This window comes from Ascaphus truei, chromosome 4 (genome assembly GCF_040206685.1).
Source record: "Ascaphus truei isolate aAscTru1 chromosome 4, aAscTru1.hap1, whole genome shotgun sequence".
Classification (NCBI taxonomy): Eukaryota; Metazoa; Chordata; class Amphibia; order Anura; family Ascaphidae; genus Ascaphus; species Ascaphus truei.
Genome location: NC_134486.1, coordinates 294,636,147 through 294,657,828, shown reverse-complemented (window position 1 = coordinate 294,657,828; position 21,682 = coordinate 294,636,147). Strand labels below are relative to the sequence as shown.

Here is a 21,682-nt window from a genome sequence, read left to right as displayed (position 1 = left end):
CTTTGCCAACCGGGTGGAGATGAGCCAATGTCAGAGGTAAATTGTTCGTACAAGCTGGGGTCACTCATCTGGTCTGCATTAAAGCTGATAGGTGCCTGCTGAAGCTGGTAATCAGGCGGGACAAGGTAGCAAGGATTGCAGTTCACCAGGTTTTCAGTGACGGTCGGCACGTTATTGCAATAGTATTGGTCAGCCAGTGTTGGAACATTGCCGGGTCGGGAAGTACGATTCTTAAATGGATTAAACCCAACCTTTCTCCTTTTGATGTCACCATGAGCAAACATACCGGTGTAACGGAGTGCTCACCACAAACAGAACGCGACTGCGAGGCCGAGGTGGGGATATGAAAATAACCAAATGCGAGGGAGCGTCCGGAGTGTATATTAGTAGTGGGTAGCCGGGTCGGGGTTGGAGAAGTTGGGATTGTCATAGGTACTTGCCGTGATCGGGGTTGGAGAGGTGCGGATCATCGTAAGTACTTGCCGTGGTCGAGGTTGGAGAGGTTCAGATCGTCATTGGCAAAGCCGGGGTCAGGAGCGGAGAGGTTCGGAGTCCAGATACTAGCCAAGGTCAGACACAGAGAAACACAGTAACTAAGATGCAAGGTGCAAGACAGGGTAAGCACATTTCACTGAATGAAGTCTTATGCTCAGCCATCTTGCCAAGGGGCTGACTGAGCACATATACTAGCAGGAACCAATGGGATGCCAGTAGGGAGGTTGACTCAGCAATAGGTGGTCCTGTGATAGGCTGAGGAGGAATCAGCAACAGCTGGTGTCTGATGCAGAGAAGCTAGTCTCTGCTTTGCTGCGTGCGCACGCCGCCCGTGCGCTGTCCAAGCACGTTGCGTGTCACTGATGCGGCGACGGGAACGGAGACCAGAGGCGGGGCCAGCGGCGCTGGTTTCTCCAGCCGCACAGGGCGCACGCGCGTAACGAGCAGGACGGGGAACATCCGTGGCACCGCAGGACGTGCCAGGGGAGCGAAGCTCGGTAAGGGTGCCTATGGTTTCCTCTCTGTCAGGCAGGCGCTTGGTCATGGGACAAGGTGGACCAGTGCTGAAGGGTGAGCAGCCAGACCTATCACGAATCCTTACAACCAGCAAAAGCTGGGAGCACTGAACAATAACTTCTGGTACTTCCGGAGGAGAGGCTGTACGAAAAAAGCAATCATTCATAGTTAAAGTTTGCCTTATCAAATGCTTCCACCCACGATGGTTTGGTGAAAATTTGAAGAAATCATAGTTGTCAATCATACAGCCATATATCTCTGCTAAAGTCGCCTTCTTATCTGTTCCAGCATTAATTGCAGAAAAAATGTAATATGCATAACTGCAGTCCGGTTTAGTATAAGGACTTGACATGATGTTCAGTGTATGTCCATTCAGCAATTGTGCAGGCATAGCAATGTAGAATAATGTCCACAACATTCTGTTTAGAGATTTTAATTATTCAACGCCTAAATATGATAACGTCAACCTGTAATGGACACTCTTTTTATCTGTTTTTTAAACACCTGCACATTGACTACACACTATCCACTGGATAGTCTATGCAAAGGGATTCACTTTTGCCATATGGCGGATACGCTCGGAACTGCACCCAAACAAATCATAATCCAGGTAATCAGGGAAATCAACAACGGTAAACAGAGGTTTGATTGGCAGCCTTCCTGGAAGATTAACGAGTGAATGCCGTGTGGAATACAGCAGACTTTATGAAAACGGCTCAGAGAAATGATCGGATAGCAGCCGCTGCATCTGTATGTACAACCCCCACTGCCATATACATAGAGAACCCCTCCACCCCCAACCACCACACCAGGCCTCCAGTGCCCCGTGTCTCCCCCAGCTGCTGTGGGCCTCTTATTGAGCTTCTCCCCCTCCCACACTGTGTGGTCTTGTCTGTCTCTCTCCCATGCCAGGACTCCCTCATGACAGTGCCTGCGCCAACGTCAGAGAAAGGCCCTGGGCGGTAAAGTGAGGGAAGCCCAACTGCTTTGCCCGGCTGCTGGCCCTCTCATTGCCACCAGGCCCTGGCTCTCCCCAGCTTTGTGCCTCCCTCACTGCCCTGTGCCAAGCTGCTCTCTCATGCCGGTGTGCACTGGAAGCTGGGCCCAGCTTCCAGCGTGCGCCAAAGTAAGAGAGGCCCGGCAAGCACCGGGGTCAGAGAGGTCAGGCCCAACTTCAAACGCTGGCCGGCCGAGGCTCCCGCAGCCAACAGGCCCGGGACACTTGTCCCGGCTCTCTCCACTGGAGGTGGCCCTATCTGATATCATACTCCATGGTAACATACTGCAGGGGTTGTGTGAGAGTATGCAGTTAAAGGAGACAGAAATAGATGGGCAGAAGGAAAGTAAAGCAATTGGTGAAAGGGTAGCAAAGATAAGACAGAGGGTGAAATAAGACACTAATACAAAACCGTTTCATACACAGTCACGTGGTTATGAGTTGGTTGGTCACTTGCTGCTGTTTAGCAATTCCCCCCTCTTTATGTATCCACTTCTAAATGAATGCATGGTATGTACTGTATTGAGGGTCGAGATACAGGTAAATGTGCTGTTCCAAGTAGGACTAAAATATGACATGTTTTCCACAACAATCATTTAGCTGCCTCTGTATCCCATTTCTACATAAATTTCTGTCTTATCTGGGTCCATCTTTTTTGTTGCATAGACTAATAGGCAACAAAGCAGATACACCCTTAGTGATATTTACAGGCAACAGCTAATGTGCACGTAGCAGCACACACATACAGATGTAGCCACTGTTATAACTCACGTCAACGTAGAAGAAAGCAAGAAATAACGGAGTAAATATTGCATGTAATAAGGAGATACCGCATGCATTGCCATTGTTTTCAATGGCACTCGCGGTAAATCTTGCAGCAATAATGCGGTGACGTTAACACATCACACCTTGTCAATGGGAGTAATAACATTGGCTACATCTGTAGATCCATAAAATGACACATTAATGCAACTTCTCAGGCAAATATGCATATTTACACTTTTTAACATGTACTCGCCCAGTCCCATTAGCAGAAACTCCTACTGTACATGTAGAATATGCAGACAGCCATATCCAGAAAGCCACAGACACACAGACTTAAGGAAGTATTGCATGCTAAAGTCTATTTTTATTATATTATATATATATATATATATATATATATATATATATATATATATATATATATATATATATATATATATATCTATATATATATATAGTGAATAAATGAGAACAAGGTAGATATAGGTGGGTGCTAATCCTATATAAATCAAATAGGCTATACGATACCGTGTGAGCAGATATCAGAGGCAGCACTCCAGTAGATAGTCAAAAAAATGGTATATATATATAACATTAAAATACCATTTTTTTGACTATCTACTGGAGTGCTGCCTCTGATATCTGCTCACACGGTATCGTATAGCATATATATATATATATATATATATATATATATATATATATATATATATATAGCAACTGTAAATATTACTGTATGTTCATTTGCATGTCTTAGACAGGTCTGCAACCCTGTCTTTCCCCATTGTCACCCAGCATACAGCACTTCCACTGCAGCAAGGGATTCTGGGAAATGACATGCAAATGAGCACTCAGTGCCACCTTTTGTCTCAAGCTCGTATTACACAAGCCAATCCTCAAGCCAATGCATGCTGTTTTAAACACAGCTTTTAAACAGAGGCTGGGATGAGATGCAAAGCCATTAGACCTACTCACATACATGTTTCAACCTTGATGGGTATCATCAGTGTGAGGCTGGTCTTAATGGCTAGCAGGTTTGAGACTAGACTAGGTAATCACCACTGTCATTAAGGTTATGGTGGGTAAAAAAAGTGACAAAAACCCTCCACAGTAAAGCATAAAGCAACTGTAAATATTACTGTATGTTCATTTGCATGTCTTAGACAGGTCTGCAACCCTGTCTTTCCCCATTGTCACCCAGCATACAGCACTTCCACTGCAGCAAGGGATTCTGGGAAATGACATGCAAATGAGCACTCAGTGCCACCTTTTGTCTCAAGCTCGTATTACACAAGCCAATCCTCAAGCCAATGCATGCTGTTTTAAACACAGCTTTTAAACAGAGGCTGGGATGAGATGCAAAGCCATTAGACCTACTCACATACATGTTTCAACCTTGATGGGTATCATCAGTGTGAGGCTGGTCTTAATGGCTAGCAGGTTTGAGACTAGACTAGGTAATCACCACTGTCATTAAGGTTATGGTGGGTAAAAAAAGTGACAAAAACCCTCCACAGTAAAGCATAAAGCAACTGTAAATATTACTGTATGTTCATTTGCATGTCTTAGACAGGTCTGCAACCCTGTCTTTCCCCATTGTCACCCAGCATACAGCACTTCCACTGCAGCAAGGGATTCTGGGAAATGACATGCAAATGAGCACTCAGTGCCACCTTTTGTCTCAAGCTCGTATTACACAAGCCAATCCTCAAGCCAATGCATGCTGTTTTAAACACAGCTTTTAAACAGAGGCTGGGATGAGATGCAAAGCCATTAGACCTACTCACATACATGTTTCAACCTTGATGGGTATCATCAGTGTGAGGCTGGTCTTAATGGCTAGCAGGTTTGAGACTAGACTAGGTAATCACCACTGTCATTAAGGTTATGGTGGGTAAAAAAAGTGACAAAAACCCTCCACAGTAAAGCATAAAGCAACTGTAAATATTACTGTATGTTCATTTGCATGTCTTAGACAGGTCTGCAACCCTGTCTTTCCCCATTGTCACCCAGCATACAGCACTTCCACTGCAGCAAGGGATTCTGGGAAATGACATGCAAATGAGCACTCAGTGCCACCTTTTGTCTCAAGCTCGTATTACACAAGCCAATCCTCAAGCCAATGCATGCTGTTTTAAACACAGCTTTTAAACAGAGGCTGGGATGAGATGCAAAGCCATTAGACCTACTCACATACATGTTTCAACCTTGATGGGTATCATCAGTGTGAGGCTGGTCTTAATGGCTTGCAGGTTTGAGACTAGACTAGGTAATCACCACTGTCATTAAGGTTATGGTGGGTAAAAAAAGTGACAAAAACCCTCCACAGTAAAGCATAAAGCAACTGTAAATATTACTGTATGTTCATTTGCATGTCTTAGACAGGTCCGCAACCCTGTCTTTCCCCATTGTCACCCAGCATACATATACAGTGTTCAACAAATCACCCAAAAATCTACTCGCCCAACCAAAAAATCTACTCGCCACCTAGTCCCGCCCCCAACCCCGCCCCTAGTCCTGCCCCCGCCCCTAGTCCCGCCCCCAACCCCGCTTTAAAATAAAATATATAAATAAAATACATTTAATAAATTCCTAGTAAGAACAACATTCATTTTTGACATAAATGTATTTATTGTATTACATTATACTACAATTAGGCCTTGTTACGTGTGTGTGCGTAAATTTCAGATCTAGAAATAAAAGCCACAGGTGAATGACTAGTTTCCTGAACCTCTTAACCAGTACCTGGACGCCCCCGCTTCACAATATCTAAAGCAGTAATCCCGCCTGGGATCTTACCTGATCCGCAGTCCCTCAATGTCCAGGTACCTCATTCCCGCAATGTTACACATTGGAGGGGATGTGTTCCCTACCTGTCTTCTGGGTTAGGGGGGGATTCCGATATCTTCCGTGTGAAGCTTGAGTCAGATCTGGAAGACAGCAGTATAGGTTATTTCGGTGTAGTATAGGGCAAGTAAGATATATAGGGTAAATAAGCGATCCAGAGTGTGGGGGGGTTAGAGAGATAGAGGGAGAGAGAGAGTGGGGGGGAGAGAGAGAGAGTGTGTGGGGGGAGGGAGAGTGTGGGGGGGGGGAGAGAGAGAGAGTGTGGGGGGGGAGAGAGAGAGAGTGTGGGGGGAGAGAGAGAGTGTGGGGGGAGAAAGAGAGAGTGGGGGGAGAGAGAGAAGAGAGAGAGTGTGGGGGGAGAGAGAGAGTGGTGGCAGAGAGAGAGAGAGAGAGTGGTGGCAGAGAGAGAGAGAGAGTGGTGGCAGAGAGAGAGAGAGAGAGTGGGGGGGAGAGAGAGAGAGAGTGGGGGGGAGAGAGAGAGAGTGGGGGGAGAGAGAGAGAGAGTTGGGGGGAGAGAGAGAGAGTGGGGGGAGAGAGAGAGAGTGGGGGGAGAGAGAGAGTGGGGGGAGACAGAGAGAGAGTGGGGGGAGAGAGAGAGTGGGGGGGAGAGAGAGTGTGGGGGGAGAGAGAGTGTGGGGGGAGAAAGAGAGAGTGGGGGGAGAGAGAGAAGAGAGAGAGAGAGAGTGGGGGGAGAGAGAGAGAGTGGGGGCAGAGAGAGAGAGAGAGAGTGGTGGCAGAGAGAGAGGGTGTGGGAGAGAGAGAGAGGGTGTGGGGGAGAGAGAGAGGGTGTGGGGGAGAGAGAGAGGGTGTGGGGGAGAGAGAGAGGGTGTGGGGGAGAGAGAGAGGGTGTGGGGGAGAGAGAGAGAGGGTGTGGGGGAGAGAGAGAGGGTGTGGGGGAGAGAGAGAGGGTGTGGGGGAGAGAGAGAGGGTGGGGGAAAGAGAGGGTGGGGGAAAGAGAGTGTGGGGGAAAGAGAGAGTGTGGGGGGAGAGACACAGAGGGGAGAAACGGTGGGTGACACACAGAGGGTGGGTGATACACAGAGAGAGGGTGACTGACTGGGGGGGTGACTGACTGGGGGGGGTGACTGATGGGGGGGATGACTGACGGGGGGGTGACTGACGGGGGGGGGGGTGACTGACGGGGGGGGGGGTGACTGACGGGGGGTGGTGTGACTAGGGGGGTGGTGACTGACTAGGGGGGTGGTGACTGACTGGGGGGGTGGTGACTGACTGGGGGGGTGGTGACTGATTGGGGGGGGTACCTCTGGTGTCACACACATACACTTGCTCCCATACACTTGCACCCATACACACATACACTTGCACCCATACACACATACACTTGCTCCCATACACATACACATGCTCCCATACACATACACATGCTCACATACACATGCTCCCATACACATGCTCCCATACACACATACACTTGCTCCCATACCCGACACCCCCCCCCCCCCCCATACCTCACGCGGGCATATTGGAAGCTTTGGGGAGGCAGGGTGGGTGGGAGGCGAGGTATCCCCCAGGCGACAGTCAGCCCCGCAGTGGCCGCCATTACCCTGCTCCCCTCGCCGGCATGTCTTCACAGTGCGCGGCCAAGCAGCTTTGCAGACTGCTTCTTCCCCCCAGCCCGCGGCGGCATGAAGCTAGCTGGCGGGGAGGCGGCAGGGTAGGTGGGAGTCACGTGGTTAGGGCCGAGTCCCCCCCCCCCGCACGCCAACCGGGCTGCCAGCAGTGGGGACCTCCCGCCGGGGCAGCGATCGGTGGATCGAGGGGGAAGGGGACAGGAGCAGGGGACAGGAGGAGGGGAAGGGGACAGGAGCAGGGGACAGGCGGAGGGGAAGGGGACAGGAGCAGGGGACAGGAGGAGGGGAAGGGGACAGGAGCAGGGGACAGGAGGAGGGGAAGGGGACAGGAGCAGGGGAATGGAGGAGGGGAAGGGGACAGGAGCAGACGAAGGGGACAGGAGGAGGGGAAGGGGACAGGAGCAGGGGACGGGGACAGGAGGAGGGGACAGGAGAGCTGCCGCGGTGGGGAGTAGGGAGCCATGTAGGGACCAGGGGGATCGCAGGGAAGGAGCAGAGGGGCCGCAGCATGGCGTGTACTTACTCTTGATGTCCGGGCAGAAAGAATGGCTGCTCGTTGGGGGCGGGCTCATATAGAGCCTGGGGGTGGGCTCACAAATCCTGGGAGCGCGCGCCAAACAGCAGTCAGGTAGGGAGTTTTTTTTTTTTTTTAAGTGCGAGCAGGGAAATTTCAGCGCGAACGGGGGAAATTTAAAAAAAAAAACACGTGTGCTGCTTGGGCCAATGTTTACTCGCCTGGGGGTTAAATCCACCCGCCCCGGGCGAGTAAATGTATAGGATTGTCGAACACTGTGTATATGTATATGTGTATATATATGTATATGTGTATATATATATATATATATATATATATATATATATATATATATATATATATATATATAAAGTAGGGGGTTCCCAGAGATAAACCGTGTTAATTTCCGCTTCAAGGACCCGCTGGTTGCGGAGATTCTTACCTCTATAGGTGCTGCAGGTACTTCCTGGTTTTTAAATCTCCTGTTGGTCAATTGGAAACTGCAAAGGAAGGAAGTTGTGGATTCCTACAGGCCCCAAGTGCTTGGGGAAGATTTAAACCTCAATTTTGTTTCCCCAGCAGGGGATGGTACCAGGGGCACCTTTGCAGGTAGGTATCTTGGGAACAAGGGCGTTCCTCGAAGCTGAACTTATCTTGGCTCAGCTCCAAGGATGCACTGATTTCCATATAGGAAAAAAAACAACCTAGGTGAAACTACATCTATAATGGCAAATACCCACACACGGACATGAACCCCAGCTCTAAAATACACACTCATGCATGTAAAAATACATTACATAGTACTTCAAAGCACTTGCATATGTATTTTATTTTGTTAATACCAAGGTATGTTCTTCAACATTGTTAACCGGTAACAAAAAAAAAAAAGTATCATTAGGAATAAAAAATAAAATAAAAAATGTATTTAGGGCTGACCATTACTAATTTGAGAATTCACCATCTTAAGCTAAGTCAAACCATAGACAATAAATTAAGAAATTGCTCTGTCAATTCAACAGTATTAAAACAGTGAAAGCTGCACAAGGATACCCAGCGAGTAGGGAACATTTACCATTAACGGCACATTTATACGGAGTGGTACATGGACATTTCAGTGGGTGGCCTTCTCACTATGGAAAAAAAATAAAAGCTTTTAGCTGCTTTTCTTCATATGTGTGTGGGCTGTTTCCTTAATTACACAAGAGGCCACCCACAGAAGCATCCCTAAAGCCTTTTGTGCTGCTTTATCCCATGTGAGAGCCATATCCTGCATTGCTATTCTCAGCTATACAAACATATCCGAGGAAAGGTGTCTAAAGCATTAACCTCCTCCTCTAACCATTAAGCATTTTACGGGCACCACACAGATATTGGTTGTGAATACTGTACAGATATGTTCAGTCAACTCTGAATAATAATTTGGATATTAAAGTAATATTGCATATTATTTCTTTATTTAAAAGAAGAGACTGTGAGATGTACTGTATATATTGTTTGCAAGCATGTCCCTGCATTTTTATTTTTTTAGTGTTACAGTATATACTGAACCTAACACACGCATACTGCCCTAAGGGTGGGTTTAGTTCATTTGTGGCACATGAGATCATTCAAGAGATCTTATTAGCTAATGCTAGGCCACATCCTACCAAGTTGTTGCTCATTCTTTATGTTACACTTTCTCCTTTTATTGACATTTGTAAATGTAAATTCTACAGCCGCAGGAGGCTCCCTTTGATTACACAATTTCACATTTTGCACTTGCATGATATCCTATTATATCTCCTGATCTCCCATTACACAGCATAGATTATACGTTCTTCGGGGCAGGGATTCCTGTTTATATTGTTTCCATGTATGTCTGTAGCATCCTTGTGATCTATCTAAGGTCTTGTCCAATCAGGGTGTGCTTGTACAGCGCAAAGTACATGTTCAGTATATATAAAAGGGCAGAATTCTACCAAGATGTTATTAAAAATATATTTTATTTTTAATCAAGAGCCTCAGACGCTCTCATTCTTGCTTTTGGGCTGTGATTAATAACAGTCGCAGAAACAAGCTCTCTAATATGATAGATTTAGGAAATTTAGAGCAAAAACATCCCCTCCGGCACATTGCGATCACGTATTTGCGGTGTCACTGATAGGAACGAAAGAGGAGGAGTGCAGAACGAGATCTTCCCCAGAAAATTAGCAAGGAAGCTCATGGTGTAGCCACTACGTCATTGGACCCTGGAGTGCCAGACCCCCATGATACAGTGGTTATGCCATTGGGCATCCAAAGGCTTAATAATGTTGTTATAAAATTAAAACATTACTTTATTGAAAGAAAACCCTTAATCTACTTTATTAGACCTCCACAACAGTCTCACTTTGCTAAAAAAATAAAAAAAGTGGCCTTAACTTGCAGTTGGAAGCTTCACGCCCTAATAATGGTTTATGGAACGTACAGTACTTACGGTAACAAATGATACAGTGAGATTTCAACAATGCCAGCAAACGCTTGCAACTAATGGAGAAAAATGATATATACTTCTGGCTTCAAATTGCATTGACAGTGAATTGTAAGAAATAATTTAAAGGTGTTTCTAGGCCCTTTTGTTCAGATTTTTTTGGCCAATTCTTTTGAGCTGTCTACTTGTATACACCTCCTTGACATAGTCAATCTATTTTCTACCACTTACTCTGCAATTGATCTCATGGAATTCTGTCCTAAGGCCATATTGGCTTGGCCAAAACTTTGTCAGCTGCCTAAGCAGCCTGTCGCTCCAGACTTGGCTGAAGGCTCATGTCTGCAAGTGCTTGCCCCAGCTGGCTTAAATCTATTGCGTTTTGTGACTCAGCTGGTTTGGCAGCATATTTCTGTTCAGTCCAGCTTGGTTCCTTTGTAATTCAACCTCTTTGCCCACTGACAACATAGCTGTCAGATAGTACTAGCAAATGTTTGGCTGATTGGTGAGTTGGTGAAGCTAATATGCAAACAAAAAATATTCCCTGCAGCCAAATTTACCTTTCGTATAGTTTAATGTTGGATACATTGTCAATTGTGCTACACTCACCATAGAAGAAACCATGCACATGGAAAAGGTAGTGGTTCATTTTCTTGTACTGCTGTTTAAACAAACTCTGTCATTGCCTCTAACATTGTTATTCATTGGTGTAGCTTCAGTCTATTTCTACAGTTTTTTAGAATTTGGCAAATTCTGAGCAACAAAAAGAGAGATTTACGCCACCTTTATGGTGACGGAGAAAACAAATGCAGAAAACCATTAAGAAAAGTTACCCAAGCCATACATTCTTTAATACATACACCTGTGCAAATATGCAGATAACTCCACCCTAACTCATCCCACTTGCTCTTTAAATCCCTCCTCTCGTCACAGGCAGACATACACAAAAATTGCACAACTAAGATGAATACATACTATATGCGCTGCCTGGAGCAGGTATACTTGACAAAACGACTGGAATTTGCCCATTGATTCTCAGAGCCCAACATACAGCTCAACCCCATTATAACGCGATCCGTTACAATGTGAATCAGCTTATAACGCGATGTAATCGTGGCTCCCAATTTTCGTATTTATGAATACTTTACAACACAATTATTGGTATCTTAAATACTTTATTGTACAATGCATACAATTGTGGATTCTTTCTAACGCGATCCGTTTATAGCACGATGTGATTCTTTGGATCCCAAGCACAGCACTATAAGGGGGTTGAGCTATATTGGTCTTGAAAAAAAGTATTCCATAGTTTACTCCACATTTTGTTTTTTATACAGTACTGAATGGGGCAAAAAGGGAACAAGTGGTCCTTGAAGTGGGAGTACTAAAGGTAGTACAATGTTTATGTTTAAAGAGCTAGATCCCAGAAGATTACAATGGTTGCAGCAGTCCAAAATCGAGCAACGGGTAGAACCCTGTGTAGTACGTATGAGAAAGTTGTGATTTGGTGGATTTACATTTATTCATTGTTCTGCTTTTCTTGTGGTTGTATAGTACGCTAAATAAGAGGCATACACACTAAAAAGTCATTTCATTATCCCTACACAATAAATGGAAATACTGCAATTCACAAACTTGACACAAGTATAAAAGAACACATTTATTCATTGTGCATAAGCATAGGTGTGTATATTAAATTATCAAATGATTGTTATTTAAAAAAACATGACTCACTATGGGAGTTCTCATCAATACACTTATTTGAAACGTTAAAAAAGACGACAACTAAAACTGAAATAGTTTGTAAAATTATACACTTTGTGGAATAAGCAATAATAGAGAGGATAGCAAGATCAATGAGTTGCAAGAAGGTGCGTGTGGTGGCAGAATAGAAATAAATTATATGTAATATAAATTAATACATGTATATGATATATAAATTATATCCATTGTTATGCATCTTTTTTTTTATACATGATTTTTATATATTAAATTTTTTTTTTATATATATATATATAATTCCTGCCAAAAAAAACCATGCGGTTCAAAAGCTGGTAAAGTGGAAGCTATTGGTTGATTAAAACATACCTTTAAAAGTGTAGTACCTAAGTTTTTCCTTGTTAATGTTACACAAGGAATAAGAGACCAGTATGGCTAAGTGTTAAAGATCACATGTAAAACGTGTTGTCAAATATTACACCTTTATTTGGGTTAACAGAGTAATGTATATATTTTTAAGACAAGTTTTAAGTTAACCATCTTCTTTGGGTCAAACAGTAGTAGACTAAATATTCATTTGACTATGTTAAAAAGCATAGAGGAATGATAAAGATCGGGAGAAAGACTGCAATAAACAATGGGGAGACAACACGATTCCTAACAGACGGACCGGATATATAGAAATAGGAAAGAAGTTTAGATGTGATGAACAGAGTGGTAAGATCGAATGAAAATGATGAGAGCCTGTAGATGGCAATGGAAAGTGTCTGGTATCATGTACTGTATGAAGCGGTTGGTATTTGTAACTAGCACTTTTAGGATTCCCTTGGCTAAATCTTATAATCCAGTATGAGTGTGTCCACACCTGTTGTTATTTGTCTGCCATAGCCATCTGGTTTGCGGATTTTAGAAGCCAGAAATCTTGGATTCTAGGATATCAATTGCTCAAATTGTAGGTGGTTTGTTTATATTCCTGTGTGGGATCAATGATTAGTTTCTTGTACGTAATTCTGCACGCAAGTCGGCCGTTTCCTTCTGCTATGTATTTATTTGGGTGTAGGATTACCACTGCACCCAATTTGTGTAAAGGTTCAATAATGACTTTAGTTTGCACAGTGTAATTTATGATTTTTTTTTTTTGGTTGTTTTAAGCGAAAAGGCCCAGTGGTAAATGGACTGATTCTGAGTGGGAAAACCATTCAGATCCGAGATCAAGACCATTGTGTACTTAGGGTATTTGCTTTATCTTTCTGTGCATAAGCAATCCAAAAATTAAACTGTCTTCTCTTTGAAGAAATAACTAATTATACCTGTAAAATTCTATGTACGCACCTGGAGTTCAGAAATTACTACGTAAACTGTTCTATTTCTTACTGGTGAATCTCATAACCGGGCTGATAGTGATTGTATCTTCTATTCACCACAGATTGAGAATTAAGGGACTTTGGGGTTCAAAATGCCACTTATGCTATGGCCTACCACAAGAGTGGCCAATTTCAATCCTCATGGGCCACCAGCAGGCCAGGTTTTAAGGATATCCCTGCTTCAGCACAGGTGGCTCAATCAGTCTATGACTGAGCTACTAATTGAGCCACCTGTGCTGAAACACAACATTTCTAAAATTTCCCAAAGTGTCCCTTTTTCTGCACACACAAGATGCTGTGTACTTGTCCTACCTCTTGGGTGAGACATTAGAAACGCAATACTACAGCCCTGGGGGAGAATCCACCTGATCTACCATGTCTGCATCAGATACATTTCCTTACAATTAGTGCTCGACATTCTGAGGGAGGAGTTTAAGTCCTAAGTAACTTAATATTACATTTGGATAAACAGTATAAATAAATGCATTACAGTGAGATTCTACCCAAGAGCTTCTTCATCACACATCCATAAGAAATAACATAGTATGATAAATGTAGCACTTCTATTTTTTTCTAGCCCCCTGGAAGCTTGTACTGTGTGTTTCAATGAAGTGGCATGATTTATTGCAAACTTAAATTAAAAGGCGAAGATTTCTGCTACGGTTTTTTTTTGCAAACACCAAGTGGCAGCAGATTATCTTCTCAGCTGATGAGTGAGTTGTAGTTAGGTAAATTGATATATTTCTAGCTGCAATGTAACTGTGTTTCCCCTTTTTCTCCAGTCTCTCTTTCTTGTTAGAAAACATGCTTTAGGGAACTTTCAGCTATTGGTCCGCACAGTGCTGAAATGACAGAACAAAAATAGACTCACATTTTTTCTTGATGCTCGATTCAGTCTTACTTGTTCAAAGAGCATCATTTTCAAAACAACGTGCAGAAGATAGGTTTTCACTGAATTGTCTAACCCACATTCAGCTGAATACACTGACTATGTACAATACTCTTCGACAGGGATAGAACATTACTGCTTCCATGATTTAAAAAGAACATTTCCAGGTGAAATGCAGATAGAACGATAAATGTGGACATGAATATGTAAAACTTGAAGTTACAATTAAATGGTTTCTATTGAAAAATTATAGAGAGGACTTTCAGTGAGACAATATTTTGTTTCTCATGCAGAACAGGCTTGGGAATATGCATTTACCAGCAAGCATCCTTTTACTCCTGGTTTCTCCAAACTTCGTCTACACTGCTGGCTATTACCCTGAAAGGCATGCAAAGCAATCCAGTGTGAAGGGACCACCACCATTTCTACCGTTTAATACGAAGAGCCAAGGTAAGCCTGCAGCCTCCTTCCTAATCATATTGGCTTTATATTACCGAGGTGGTGCACCTGTGCAAGACAACCACACACTTCTTGTACTGAATTATCACTGACCTTATTGTTATGTAGTGTTCGTTTCTTTAACTGTACATTGTTGTTTAACCAATACTTGGCGGTGTTGAAACAGTGGCTATTTATAGAGATTTTGAACACAGAAATGGTAACACACTAGTGTGACGTTCTAAGCTACCCACCATCACAATTGGATAGAAATGCAGTTCTATTATTTTGTAGATTACAGTATATGAATACATTATTCGGCATAGATTAAGCAGATCGTTAAAAAACAATAGCATTTTTTTTTCAATTTCAGGTCGGTAGAATTGTAAAGTCTCAAAATAATTAAAGCACTGTGCAATTATATATTTTTGTGACCCACCTTATGGATCCAGAGCAAATGTATTGCTTGTTTGGAATTTTCAACATACTAAAGTGCACAAACGTTATTCTTCTTTGTGAGATGTTGAGCATTTAAAATGAATTTCTTGCATAACCACCCTGCTGTTTCCATGTGATTTCTCTAATGAAATGTACAGTGAATAAGTGGGACTTTTGCACTCATTAGAAACAAATCCAAGCTATACGCCTCAATAGGGAAGGACATAAACAACCAACAAATGTATGGGTAAAATATTTAAAGTTCCCTGTGTGCAGTTTAATAGCAGTGCAAAAACAAATCACTAGTGTTAAAAAAAAAAACTTCATTTCAACTGATCTGCCTGGGTGTTAGTGAGTAGTAGCTAGTGGAAATATGATTTGTGAGAACTCTTTAAGAAACTCAACCCAGCATTGATTTATTTATTTTTTAACTGTTGTAATAATAATTCACCAGACATTACAAACTCTTTTATCCAAACTACAGCCAAAAAATGTAAAATAACCATACAAAAAAAAAAAGTGTTCTAAAAATGTAAGGGCTACAATAAGGAGTTTAACAAATGTTATAACAATGACCACAAACAATATTTGTGTGGCAGTTACTGAATCGAAAGGTTGAACACCAGGGAGTAGGATATATTCTATACTAAATTGTTATTTTTTTTGTGTGTCAGACAAACTGCGGCGCTGCAGTTTTATCAGAGGTCAGTCACAAATAATGTGTTTAACGGACTCAAGCAAAAGTACCTTCTCATTCAAATGAAAATTACTTTCAAAGGCAGACGGCTATATAAGTGCAAGGAGTCACCTTTTGATATGTACAGCAGTTCTCTCACATTTAAGACCAACTGAATGCTGGTACTGTAACTTCTGCAGCAGGGGTGCTTAACTCCAGTCCTCAAGACCCCCCAACAGGTTAGTTTTTAAAGGTTATCCCAGCTTCAGCACAGGTGGCTCAATCGAAGACTGAGCACCTTATTGAGCCATCTGTGCTGAAGCAGGGATATCTTTAAAACCTGACCTGTTGGGGGGGTGGGGGGGTCTTGAAGACTGGAGTTGAGCACCCCTGTTGTAAAATATATGGATTAAAGAAATCCACTGCATAGTTTGTCAGTGTTTACACTCTAGTTTGCAACATAATCTGCCCAAAACACTCGTCATTTTCAATCAAGTTTTCATGTCACTTAAAAAGGCGCAATCCCTCATAGCTGACAAAAACATTCAGTAAAGAAGTTAATGTAAATGTGTTCCTTAAACAAATAATACTTGAAACAAATATTTAATTGCTTGGGTATATTTGGAGGCTAAGAGAGTTTTCCTTTTTATTCAGGCATGGTTGTCAGTCAAGTGTTCCCATTACCCTTTGCTCACGCTGTCCTTGTCAGAGTTAGTAAAGATGAAGGAACAAAAGGGGGGATATTACCATTACAATATCTTGATGGGATACAGTGATGTCACAAAAGGGAGCAGCCAGAGGAGATCAAGCCCCACCCTAATCTCATTTTACATGTTTAAAAAAATATTTAAAATTATTTTAGGTGTCTTATTTTTATAAAAACAAAACAAAAAGAAAAAAGCAATCAATCTCTCAGAGTTAGGGGCTTTTCCTACATCAACCAAAGCTGTCTTCGGTGGAAAATTCCCCATGGACTTCATGTGGAATTTTGGCCAAAATCTGCCTGATGGGTCACTTTGGTCAATATACAGTAGAATACCTTTACACATACAGTATGAATAGCATTGGTTCATTTTGGCAATATAAGTGACTGAACCTTGTTTTTGTAAAGATTTAGGTTCACTATCTTAATATGTCATTTAGACTTAATTTGCCATCTATAATCCATCCTTTGACTATACTGTAACATACTGTAATCCTCAAAAACTGTAGTCCAAGTACATCTAGTTCGCAGAAGTTCCACCTCTACCACCCTACACTCATCAAGCAGGGGCCGCCTTTTCTCTGCACCTCCTAGCAGCAGTAGTTGGAAGAAAGCAGTTTTGTAGCCTGGCAAAGAATGTATAAAGTGGTAATTTTTTTAAACCACTGCACTGTTTACGGGGACAGCAGTCCCATGTTTATGATTGGGTAAAATACCCAAATTATTTTGCAAATTAAACTCAAATTTGCCACATAACTGGCTGTGTTTAAAGATTAGTTATTTATGAATTAAACTTCGATATTAGCAATGCAAAATGGCCCAATGCAATACAAATCAGGCATTTACACCATATTCACAAAGAATTATGGATGCAGCAAAATCACGATTTGACATCTAATTTGCCTGTCATTTGGGCCCGATTTGTGCTAAATTTCCCCGAAAAAATATTGCTTCCCCAAGGTAGATGAATTTAGGCTTTTGTTGGTGAGAGGAGAGAGATGGGAAGCTAGCTGGATGAACTATACAAATAATCCATTTGAATAATTGAACCTATTTTTATTTGCTTATTTCCCAGGGTATGTTTGTAGGTATCATAAAATGGGGGTGTATGTTAATCTGTTTGGGAGTATAGAACAAATGAGCCTACTCCAAAATGAGTCACTGTCCCTCTTCCTAGTCCTTGGTCTTTCCCCATTGCACAGAGTTGCACAGACACTAACAAACCAAGTCTAGTAAAAATAATAATATAAAGAAGTCCGAGTTTGGAGAAGCAAATAACTGATTAATGAATACAGTGGCCCTTCCTCTGTTGACTCTTATCCTATTTGTAAGTAAGTCATCAGGGCAGTAAATATCAACGTAAGATATTCATAATAGATAGTTAGAACAGAGTTCTATGATATACAGTGCTCAAATGTAGAAGGTCACCAATCCAGTACACCTTCCGGGACCATTCATAAGATATTCATTATGTAAGGCGCAAAGAAGGTAATGTTAGACACGAATGAGAAAGCACATCTGTTTTTGGTATCTATTATTTTCTTTTATATTAGATAAAGCGATAGCAACTTACTAGATATCAAATAGAAAAAGAAGGCCATAGTTTACATTTTTGTAAAGTGATGCCTTTTTGTTGCTGTTGATATGTCAGGGAACGGCCCCACAAAAGTACATAGTTAAACAATACAGTATTTACATTTTTCCAGCAAAGGTTGCAACGGGAAGGCCGATCTTCCAAAACTTTTCAGCTGATTTTAATAGTCACAAATGTCAGATTGGTGGATAGAGATAAAGGTTGTAGGAGTAATCTAAGGTGACCATCTGGATCCAGATTCAAAGAGGCCTAGAAAAACTGGGTTTTATATTGTCAACAGATTTTCCCCAAGGTAAACTACATGGAGCTCTAAACAGTGAGATAAAATATCATTTATACTGTTATAACCAAGTTATACTGTAACTTTGTACTATTTCATGGCTGCGATTTGTATAGGTAATAAGTGATTAGCAATACCTGGAATTTGGAAACCCAAATTGGGATGGGGAAGTGTTCAATATTAAGGGGATATGAAATGTGTACTTCCCTCATTACCATAAAGTCCAAAGGCAACAAACAAGCAAGGTGACAAAGTAGGCAACCAGGTTTTTGGGGAGGGACACACATACACACACTAATTGCTCAATGTCTATTATTATTATTTTTTAACATATCCAGATATAATTCAAATATTTGCACTAACTAATATTGCTAATTAAAGGTACAATAACATGCTCGATTCAAATATATAAAAAAAAACAATGTAGATAATTTCCGTAAAATTCTTTACTGCCCACAGCATGCAAACTGAAGCACGCATATCAAGAACCAGGTTCTATAGTGATTGTTCTGTTCATGTGACTGCCACTTGACCTCCTCAACCCCCATGCTAATCTTTAAATATTCACTGCCTTGGTCTCCGCGAAAGGGAACAAACCACAATGTCGAGGGAACACGCTCATGTGCTTTACTACTGCCACTATAGGGCTGATACAACATACTCTGAAGTGGCCACTCAAGTCAATGGCAGTGATTCGGCTGCTTTTGAGTAGATGGAAATAGGCCCCTGCACAGTACAGTATATGTAACAGCAGTGCCGAAAACTGCAAACAAATGCATCATACATTGTAAAGATACTTTGTTTAGTACTGTACAGAGATCAGCCATATATTTCTCTTTCAAATCTGTGGTTTCCAACGTTTGTTTGGTTCACGAACCCTATAATTATATTGTGAAATTCTGTGAAACCACAGCCCTCTCTAATAGCGCGTCTGAGATCAGATTTAAGGGACCCCAACCCTCTCTAATAGCGTCTCAGATCAGATGCTTTGTAAGGATTCCTAACCCTAGGGGGTTAGGGATGCCCGGGGAACCCTGGTTGAAAAAACATTGTTTTAAATTAAGACTACTTGTTTAAACATAACTTTGATTTAAAAAAAAAAAAAAAAAAAAATAGCTTGGGGACCTAACGTATTAAAGTCTCCCATCTGCAAAACTATGTTTAGAAAAACTGTCCAGCTGCAGTTTTTTATTCTTTGATCAATCTAGTGCATGTTTTTGTAATTCCCATTTTCAGTCCAACTATTCCTGGAGAGCTGTAACTGGGCCCTCGCCTAGTAACAAATAATGATTACATTCACTAGACGTTGTACTGGCCATTGGCACGCAGGTACTTAAAGGGTTAATGAATAGCCAACATCTATCATCTATAATCTGTATGAACAATTATTAAGTAAATATAAAATCTATTGACAGCCAGAAATCAGTTGTGCTCATTAAATAAATTACATAGGCTGATAACATTTATATAGGAACTTCGAAAAGTTTTCCTCAATAAATATTAGTTTTTCCAATCACTAAAATGATCTTGGACAATTTCTGTTTTTGAACACCAATTTTGCACTCTAAAGAACGGTTATGCATATTTGCTGACATTACAACGGATGCAGAGTAGCAGTGTATGATAAAAGATATGGCTTTTAACAACTCAGGTTACTGCCTGCTGAATTGCAGATAGTTATTACAATACTGTGGGACACAGTAAGTATCTCACAGTTTGTAACAACGCCTTCTTCTCACAGGAAACCATCATTAGGAATATAAACAAATACGGTCTAGGCCTAAAGCTGTCTAAATAATTTAGTGTTTATGTTAACATGTGTTTTTTTTTTTTTTAATAAATCAGTTCTGCGGTGTGTTAATATACCGTACTGAGCATACTTTGATTTCTATAGCAGGCTTTAGCACACCTCCCAAGCAGTGCAAGATATTTGCCACATTTTCCTGTTTGTGATTATTTGTTGCCCATGTTTCCAGCAGTTTGATCTGCAAACTGTAACAATACTAAATGTTACCTTATATAAGAAGAAAGAATTAGGTGCACCCACTGGATTTATGTAACTGCCTCAGGTGCACAGCGATCATCCACCGCTGTAGAGACCTGTAGTACAGGACACATCCCCCTAAAACAAGACACTACCGGCACGCAAGACGGTACCGACACTCCAGAGGTCTTCATACAAAAAATAAAAGGCATTTTAATCCACACCGTGTGGATTAATATTATTTTTTATTGTATAAAGACCTCTGGAACGCCGGTTCCTTCTTGTTTTAAGGGGATGTGCCCTCTACCTTATATAAGAACACATTGTATCTGCAGGAAAAAAGAATGGTGTATTTAGCGCTAAAAGGCTGTGAATATATAATAAACAGTGTATATAAACATATAAGGTGATAAAAAATGTGTGTGACCTTACACACTATACCTTAATGATGTAAGGCTAGGCTGCCGAGTGAAACTAACCCAAAACACAGTTAGTACAAAGCAAAAAACAACAATACAAACCAGCGCCTACAGAGTCCCATATAGGAAAAAAGTTCAGTCCAATGGTAAAGAAGTGTCCAGAAATATCCAATCTTGCACTTCACGCTCCACAGCAAGATGTTACAAGAAGCATGTGATGCAAAGAGAGAGAAAAGAAAGAAAAATCAGGGGAAGAAGTGCGCATGCGCACGAAACGCGTTGGGCAGTTTGTGAGAGTTTATTTGGACTAAGGCAGAGTACCCACAGGAGTTTGTTCGAGGTACAGCAGTAGGAGAAGGGGGTTTTGGCATTTTGACCCGCCCCCGGTGACGTATTTCTGGCCATGGTGTGGCAGACAGCGTTTGGAGAGCCTGAGACCCACCCCTGGTGACGCACATCCGGTTGCGGAGCTAGGGACAGTGTTTGGAGCAACTACTGGACGCCACGCATCCATCAGACGCCGCGGCCGTACATCACTCACCATACACCCCTGTCTGTATTAAATGAACGTCCTGTAAGTAGGATTCCGGTTTTACCACCGGATCCGTCATCTGCCTTGCTCATTTGATATTTTTTGTGTATTAAATTAACTCTTGTATTATTTGTCAGCCTTGCTTGTGTTTGTCTAGTATTGTCTTGTCCTGTTTGTCTTATGTGTTTATACTGTAGCATTGTTGCACTATGACTTTTCTCTCTTTTGTCTCTCTTTGCATCACATGCTTCTTGTAACATCTTGCTGTGGAGCGTGAAGTGCAAGATTGGATATTTCTGGACACTTCTTTACCATTGGACTGAACTTTTTTCCTATATGGGACTCTGTAGGCGCCGGTTTACATTGTATCTGCAGACTGAAGGATTGATTGAAACTGAAAGGCGGCCATTACGTGATCCCGGGGAAGCAGCATCTTTGCTGATCGATTTCGCGAGAAATAATTTATTGGCAGCT

At 42.0% G+C, this 21,682-nt stretch overlaps 2 protein-coding genes across 3 annotated transcripts in view; one reads left to right on the top strand and one right to left on the bottom strand.

Moving 5' to 3' along the window:
- NT5DC1 (5'-nucleotidase domain containing 1) overlaps nucleotides 1-21,682 on the bottom strand; it is a 420,856-nt gene that overhangs the window by 330,784 nt on the left and 68,390 nt on the right. The gene's annotated exons all lie outside the window — the stretch shown is intronic.
- The window catches only part of COL10A1 (collagen type X alpha 1 chain), a 112,952-nt gene that overhangs the window by 67,240 nt on the left and 24,030 nt on the right, over nucleotides 1-21,682 (top strand). Inside the window, exon 2 of one of the 2 annotated variants that reach the window (XM_075597664.1) lies at nucleotides 14,443-14,594. In XM_075597664.1, coding sequence (XP_075453779.1) covers nucleotides 14,443-14,594 — 152 coding nt within the window. Of the gene's footprint in view, nucleotides 1-14,437; nucleotides 14,595-21,682 lie in introns of both variants that reach the window. The other variant, XM_075597665.1, reaches the window with a different exon arrangement.